The sequence below is a fragment of the Echinops telfairi genome, unplaced genomic scaffold (assembly GCF_000313985.2).
Source record: "Echinops telfairi isolate 266 unplaced genomic scaffold, ASM31398v2 ScPeMD7_7468;HRSCAF=8506_0, whole genome shotgun sequence".
In the NCBI taxonomy this organism is placed as follows: Eukaryota; Metazoa; Chordata; class Mammalia; order Afrosoricida; family Tenrecidae; genus Echinops; species Echinops telfairi.
The window spans coordinates 22,545,442-22,553,884 of record NW_022111369.1 but is presented as its reverse complement, the minus strand read 5'-3'; the positions used below and the strand labels follow the sequence as shown (position 1 = coordinate 22,553,884).

Here is an 8,443-nt window from a genome sequence, read left to right as displayed (position 1 = left end):
ATTTCTGCCTTTAGATCAACAAATTTAGAAGGAAGGAAACATTCTTTTACACAATGAATGATCCCAGGGTCTCTTCCTTTAGCATAACCGCGGAACCACTGCCCATGGGTTAGACACAACCCATCCCTGCTGCCATGACATCAATTTTGACTTGAAGACACCCCAAGGGACTGCTCCTGCGGGTTTCTGAAGCTGTCGTCTCCACAGGAGGGCAGACAGCCTCATCTCTCGCCCTCGGAGTAGTTGGTGAGTTCGAACCACCAGCCTTGTGGCTAGCAACCCAACACTTAATCCACAGCATCACCAGGGCTTCATAGACAATGTATTCCCATTTGTGGATGTCAAATCTAGCGCTTCCTAAGTATGACTCACATTTTCGAAGATCAATATTAGGAGTTTAAAAATAGGATATTCAAAACCTACCAAACACAACGCAGAAGCCTGGCCTTAAAAGTAACCCTTCATTGTAAAGTTGATTACGGCAGCTAGAGTTAGGGTAGGGGAGGAAGACGGGCCTTCTGCTCACTCGCACAGTCTCAGAAACGCACCAGGGCAGTTCTGTCCCAGCGACTCGGTGGCAGTGGGTTTGGCTTTAGTCAGGGTAAAAGAGCATGCCTTATCATTTTATCACCCTTTTGACTCATTTGAAACTTGTATCCATTTTTAATATTTTCTGCTTTCTGTTTTATTGAGGTTTTTCCATGTGGGGCCTAGCCATTGCTGTTGGCTTTGATTGTTTCCTGTTTGCGTGTTGTATGCTTTTCCGTATATGAAGCCCAGGGCCGGTAAATGTACTGCGACAGTAACTGGATGAACAGTTGGCAACAAAGGGGCAGAGCCGGGGAGGCGGTGGGCAGTGCTAGCAGTGAGTATGGGAAAGAAGAAAGCGTTCTGAAATTGATTGTGGAGATGGTCACTCACTCAGCCTTTCTCTATAGGACTGATGATTCGATTGTATGGCATGTGAAGTATATGCCAAGAAAACTTTTGAAAAGTAATAATCGGGCATTATATACATTTTTAATATATTTATTCCTTTCTACGATCAGAAAACAACTTAAAATGGCATGTTTATAAGGAGCACTAGACTTAGAAGGAAATGGCATTTGAGATGGGTACTTTAAGGGGTAAAAAATGTGCGAACAAGAAACCACGTCTGAAAGGAACAATTCTGCACGTCCTCCTGAATGTCATGAAAGTCCTCAACTCTAGGAACTCCCTTGGTCAGACAACTTCTGGGAGCTTTCATTGAATTAAACAGGGTAGCTTGCGCTTCGCACCACGAGGTGGCACCATACACAAGTGCTTCCTTTTGCCCATCCAAGTGATCACCGCCAGGAGGCTGAAGGGAAGTCCCGGGGCAGGAATGTAGCGGGTCCCTAGGAAACTAGCTGTGAGACCTTCTTGGTTTGATACTAGTTTACCCCAACGGAGAGAGAAAGCAGAATTCATAGTCAAAAGGATTTGGTGTAAGTAGTGTGATGTCTGTCTAAAAGGGCTATTCACCTGATAGGATATGTCACAAAGATCATACGTAGGACCCAGGGGCACCTTACTTATAAAGAAGCACTCTGCCCTTTTCTGCTGGTTGGACCAAAGGCCAACAAACCTCAGTGCAAGAACAGCCCTAGAAGGCCTTCAACGGGGTCCAGTTCCTGCACCCAATGCTTCCCTGTTGACGACCTTTCCTTGATTGATTTGTTTTCCTTAACAAACGCCTTGCCTAGAATGATCAGGAGCCACTGCACAGCTCCTTCCCGCTCCTTTTTAACAGGCACTGGGTGCGTCTCTGGTGCGTCTTTTGTTCTGGATTCTGATCAATGACAGCCTCTCTACTCCGGTACCGGGCAGCAATCTTAGCAAGTTTAGATTTAGTTCAAGATACAGCCGTAGACTACAGCTTTCTCTCCTCCTTTTAACCTCCTTAATTATCTTACTTTTTTCTTTCTTTCATGCATTGGTACAAATAGTAACCACTGAATTTGCATAGGAGGGTAGTCTCCCTTCCACAACCAATGTAAGAGATCTTTCTTGTTCTGGAAATCCTAATACAGAGACATCGTGAAGGGTATGTGCTTACCACTCCAGACACCCACATTCATGGCCGTGAGTCCAGGACAGCTCAGGGCGACCCTGGCGGACAGGGCAGAACTGCCCCTGTGGGTTCCCCAGACGGTGCCTCTTTATGGGAGTAGAAAGCTCTGACTTTCTCCTGGTGTTTTGCACGGAAGGTAAGAAAAATGAAAGGCATGAATTAAGAGGCTCCACAACAGACAGCTCCTTGAGGATGAGGGAAGAGGAGGCTGGGGAATCTCAAAAAGTCACTGCACCAGGCAGGCGAGGAAATGTGTACGGCCAGAAGGCGGAGAAGTGAATGAACCAAGTCTTCATTCAGACTGAGGCAGGGGTCTCGGGCCTGCCCGGGCAAAAGCAAAGCCACAGCTCTGGTTTGAAGGCTCTGATTCATACCCAATAGCACTTGTTGTTCAGTCTCTGGCTCCTGGGCTGACGTGGACGCTCATTCTCCACCTGCTGAATGAAGTGCGCCCCTGTGTTAACACAAGGAGCTTGTAATGGTCCCAAAGGGCACTCCTGGCTGACACCCAGTAGTCTATTTACAACCATTTTGCAGGAGTCAGAATTGTGTGACTGAGTGCAGGAAATGACCTCCGAAAGTGAGATGGAATGTCACGCGGGCACAGGCGGAGAGAGGAGGAAGAGGAAGGTGTCCCAGGTCTGCTGCTGCAGGAGCCGGCTGGAGCGGCCTTGCAAAGGCAAGAGGCCAAGACAACGACACAACCGTGCTTGCTGGAAGTCAGCAAGGCTGGTGGTCCTATGAGACCACCAGGAAATAGTAGTGAAAGAAAGGATGCGTGTAACCACACACGAACAAGACGAATGCCAAAGCGCTATGTTACAGGGTGGGACAATGATCTTCCAGGCCAGAGCAACTGAAGATCGGAAGTTGGGGGTAGGAAGCACAAAAACAAAACAAAACACCAAAAATCCCCAGTGGGTTGTTTAAATTACTCCGGCTACAGCTAACCAGAGTCTTCAGACTAATGAGAGAGACCAGAGGCATCACAAGTTTTTAGAACCTTTCCAAGCCCCTCCCTTTGCAGGTGAGGAAAGGGCCATCCTCTGCGGTGGTGTGACTTGCCCGACTGGACAAGCCCCGAAGGGAAACGGCCTTCCAGACTGCCAGTCCGGAGGCCAGGCTTGCCATCATCTCGCCTCCAAAGTAGACAGAACACCGGGGGCGTACATGGAGGCCCACACAACGCTATGTTGTTACATGAACAGAGAAGGCGTCTCATTGTAAGACTCGGGCCAAAGGCTGCCAGAGTGCGCTGAAATAAACTCAAAAAGCCGGTAAGCCTTCACTCCCCTTCCAGGGCAGCATGGCGGGAGGAAGGTGAAAGGTCAAGAACGCAATGCCTGTACACCCTCACTTGTCGTCCGAGAAAGTGAGGCAGGGCTCATCAGCAGATACTAACAGCACTGGTAACCAACACAGCATTTAAAGAAAAATCTTTTTACTAGAATAACTTGTAAAGACTAATTGATAACAAAAACAATAATGGTAGTGATAAGGATACTTTTAAAAAACCACTTCAAATTGCATATTACAAACACACATGTTGTGAAGAAATGCTTGTGTGTGTGGCTGAGAATGAGTGACGGTCTTCCCTACAAGACGACAACTTTATTCTTCGAAGGGCACCACCAGGATGTCCCCGAGGAATAAGGAGTCTTGGTGACTTCTCCATCACGCTCCACTTTCCACTTCCCTGACACCAACGGGAACACCGGTTCTACGGCTTCTAGAAACAGGACACTGAATGGAGGATTATCAGAGACATTTCATGGGTGCAAGATTGGGAGCAAAAGTCTGATTTCTCTGGAAATGACGCGTGTGAAATAGACACAACAAACCGTCCACAGCTTCAACTTCAAACGATCTGAACAAAAATAGAACGAGCCATGGACAGTGTCTGCATCCCTGTCCAATTTGATGTAAACAACGTTTGTAGAAATTGGGTTTGTTAAGAAAGTTTATCCATATATCTGGATAGCAATAAAAAGCGTTTCCTAGGAAACTGTAAGATCCTGTACCACACAGCATACAGCCCAACTACAAGGAAAATGAGGTTGGTTTCTAATTCAAGGTACAAATGTACGCCATCGTGAACTCCCGTGGTGCTGTCCGCGTCAGTGGGCATGGAGATTGGTAGTTGTCTGCTTTCCTTCTTGTTCCGCTGCGATCTTGCCTGTGGAGCTCATTGGTCTAAGTCTGGACTGCCACCTCCGCTGGGACCTCTGGACAGCGACACACTCCCTCGTTGTTCCGTCCTTCCTCTTCAGAGCCGGCGTGGGTCAGTACTGCCCTTCCGCTGCCAACGACACGACTGTTTCATGTCTCCCCATTTCTTCCAAGACAGCGGCCAGCATGCTCAGGTTGCCATCAGGGAAGTTCTGTGCTTCCCAGAGATCCAGGATCACGCCAGTCGGGCTTGATTTAGTGGCAAAGTAATTCAAGTACCTGCAGTTGGGGAGAGCAAAGGGGCTGAGTGGCAGGGTTGAACTACTTTCTCTTCTGCTGCGACTGGTTTAAGACTTGCTGCCTTTCCACTTGGCCTTGAAGTACCCTAATCCCACATGAAAAACAGTGGCTTGCAGCGAGCTGTCCTAAATAACTAACCCATATTTAATTAGATCAGCCCCAGACAGGAGACGTGATGGTTAAACTTTGTTAACCTCAACTCTGAATAAGATCACTGAAGAGACAAGATGTCTATGGGTCATAGCCCAAACAGGAAATCACGAGACTTAGGTTTTCTTTCCAGCCCAGACATTGATGTTCTTTGACAGGTCAATGCCATGCCTTTGGTGGGGCAGTGATGGCTACGCTCTGCAGATCAGACACCCCTGAGCTCTTTTGCAATGGATTGCCAGTACTGAATTTAGCGTATTATTCACTGTGCAAGCCTTATATCTTGCACAACAGGAAATGAGAACAACGATGCCTTTGCTGCTGCTGCTATTGCTGTTGTTTTTGGTGCCACCTGACTCACAGTGGCCCCAGGTGATGGAGTAGAATCTTCCCAGAGGGTTTCCTAAACTCTCTGTGGGGGTGAATCACCAGGGCTTTCCCCCAGGTAGCCACTGGATGGCTTGACCTTTCAGTTAGTGGCTCAGAGCTTAAACCACCACACCACCAGGGTTCTTTAATTACATTAATGAATGAATCTGATATGTAGGGAGATGTAGCCCCTCAGCTCTGCAGCATGCTTCAGCAAACCTGACACTTCTAAAGGCCAAATGAAGCCCAGTTCCAATCGCAGACAAGTTCATGGCCCCTTCCACCCTGCCATAGGTGCAGAGAATGTTCCATGCTTCAGAAGATCCCTAGGAAGTGCCTCTGGGTGGTTTTGAACCGCCAAACTCCCAGTTAGTAGGCAAGTACCTAACCATTTCGATCACCCAGGGACTCCTAGAGAATTCAATACTATGCTGGCACCTGGCTGTTAGTGCAAGAGTTGCCAATCTGGGAGCCTTGTGTCTTACAGAAAGTGAACCTCGAACCTAGTCCTACCCACCTGTCCAGGTTTAGCTTGTGGGCCAGCATCCTCCAGTCATGCCCTCTGGTCTGTGGGGCATCCAGGCTGCTACAGAGCTTCTGGCGGATAGGGAGAGGGATGCTGAACGCACTGGGGCCGGTGATGGTGGTGATGGTGCTTGCTGGATCCAGCAGAGGCAAATCGATGCCAGTGGGTTCCTGGAGTTCAGCGACAAGAACAACACGGCATTATTTCTGAGCACAAAAACCATCCCTGTTGAACCAATGGGCATAATGCTTTGCTTTGAGTGATAAGAAGAGAATGAATGCTATTATTCTCCTTCGCAAGAACGACTTCTTCCTGGCCGGGAAGTTGCAATTTCTGAGATGGAACCTTGCTGAGAGGAAGAGGCAGAGTTTGAGCTGACTGGGCATAGCCTTTGGATTGATGAGCCTTGGACTAGGGGCTGGGCTGGATGGAAAGCTCTAGTGAGGCTCACTCACAGCTTCCTAATGGGATTGGCCAGGCTGAAAGAGAGGACAGAAAACAGCCGTGTTCCTCAAGGTTAGGATTTCAGGTGGGGAGAAAATGTTTACAAAGGGCAGTTGTTTGAGAGTAGACGAAGGAAATCTAAGATTAGACACTTTCTCCTGGAAACTGGCCTAGGGGGGACTGCCCTGAGCAAACCTGGGCCCATCCCTCACCCTCTACCTCCCCCACCCAAGATGGCTTGGCACTGCTTTTGTTGAGTGAAATGGAACACAGATCTCCCCTAAATGAAATCAAATTAAGACTAATTTTTTTTAAAGAAGAAAACGATAAACACTAGATGCTGCTAAGGGCAAACCATTAATGACATCCTCTAATCGCCGCACCTATTTTCTGTAAAAATCTAATTTTAGCAGGGAAAACCATACATTGGCTTTTAAAACAGTTTCAGCTCATAAAACAGAAAAAATGCAGAATCTGAATTTCATCTGCTGAAAAGGAAAAAACAAAAACAAAACCCAACTCTAATCATTTTCTGATCATTTCTGTGGCCTGGGAGCTAGTAAAACACCAACAGCAATCGGCTGGTAGTGTCCTCTCTCCCCCCATTTCAAGCAGGTAACTTCTGGGTGTGCAGAAGTAAGGGCGGGAGGACAAACTAGTCACATACACGTACAGGCACCGCAAAATCTAGGGGTCTTGGCGAGTGCTCAGGTGAGGGGGTCAGTACCCGCATTGCCCAGAGACCCCCAAGGCATTGCTGCAGTGACCTCTAGAGCAACTGGAGCATAGACGACACTAGGAGGGGGCAGACCCTGGGACATTTGCCCAGGCTTCTGTCCCTGTGACCCAGAGCGTGTTCTTTTTACAATCAACAGCCAACACTCACGTCCAGGACTGTGTCAGCCACTACAAAGAGGCCATTTGGGCTACAAGGGCATTTCTGAGCAAAACTTTTTTTCCCCCTCTTGGCCATAATTTTCAGAGTGGTATTGTCTGTGATCACACTATCTGTTTTCAAATCCCAAAGCTTGGCACACTGAGCCCCTGAAGATTCCAGTGGCTCCTTACAGATGGTGGAGGGAAACACAGGAGCAATACAGGGGACCTGGAGTCTCTGGATGAGGATCTGATACCATGCCCTAACCCCTGATCAGGCACAAAGCTCTTTCCAGAGAATCAGGAGGAGAGCTGAGAAGGTCCCTGACCTCTGAGACCATGTGTTGATTTATCAGAGTTCTGCGTAAGTGGTCTGGATATAGGTGTCCTAATGATAATAGGCATAAAAAATGATGTACGTATTAGTTGGGGCTGGAGGTGAAATTCAGTGTTACTTCCTTCAGTGCATGGCCCACCACGAGGTCCTGCTTGCTTCTTGTCTGGACAATTATAATAGAACCCTGGAAGAAAACATCCCCCAGTAAAACACTACAGTGGTCTTCTTTTCCAGTTGGTGGAAGATGCACAAGCACAGAAAGCGCTCTGCTCATTGTAGCTCTGGTGCACGGCCCCTAGGACTCTTCTTCCTTTTGACCACCACTCTAGATGGCTTAGATCTGATCGGCTTGACAGTCTGTGCCAGGCTCACCCTCCTGAAGCACAGCACTGGGTTCTTGCTCTTCTTGCTAGTCTGTTGTCTCCAAGACAGAGAGACTCCAGGCAAGACGCTGTGCATGTGTAGACCGACACTCACAGCGCTTTTGTGATGGCAAATGGCTGATTATTTTAAGGAGGGAGTGCCTCCCGGTGCTGCCGTTCCCCTGACAGATCTGTCCTGCATTTCACTAAGTGAGTTCAGTTCCAGACTTGATGTGTGACCAAAGGTCGGCGTGTCAGGAGTTCCTTTCTCTCCAGCCAGCAGAGCTCAGGAGTTGGAGGGTGGGAGCCTAAGGGTTCTGAGGCTGAAAAACTGTGCCCCACCCCACCTCCAAGTAATTTGAGAATGAACGAAGGCATGGCCACAACCAGCAAGCACAGGACGGCCCAGGGGGTAGTGCGCTGTTGTTGCGTGGTGCCAGCCGCCAGGGCATGGGTTCCAACTCAAGGTAACCAGGTGTGCCCAGCAGAATGGCTCCACTGCTTTTGCATGGCTGTCAACTTGCAGGAGTGCATGCCTGGGCCTGTCTTCTGAGCTGTCTCTGCCAATCTTTTGGCTGGTTGTGAACTGTGGAACTGTTGGTGTAAGCCAGAGGCTCCTGGGAAATGCTGTAGAACTGTGGGAACCAGGAGGGGAGGTCTGCTGGTTTGATAGCTTCGGCAGAGTTAGCTCAGGAGAACCTCACCGCACATGCCTTTTACACCAAGCCTTGAAACCTTCAGATAAGGAAAAGGAGTTACCATATATACTCGTGTATAAGCCGAGTTTTTCCAGCACATTTTGATGCTTTTTTTTT

General features: G+C 48.4%; 1 protein-coding gene across 2 annotated transcripts in view; it reads right to left on the bottom strand.

Annotated features, from left to right (window-relative positions):
* Positions 1-238: 238 nt before the first annotated feature.
* UNC5C (unc-5 netrin receptor C) overlaps positions 239-8,443 on the bottom strand; it is a 457,437-nt gene continuing 449,232 nt past the window's right edge. For both annotated transcript variants that reach the window (XM_004703272.2, XM_004703273.2), the window contains 2 exons: positions 5,601-5,779; positions 239-4,543 (listed from right to left, as the gene is read on the bottom strand). In XM_004703272.2, the coding sequence (XP_004703329.1) occupies positions 4,378-4,543; positions 5,601-5,779 (345 nt within the window). In that variant the 3' untranslated portion in view covers positions 239-4,377. The remainder of the gene's footprint in view (positions 4,544-5,600; positions 5,780-8,443) is intronic.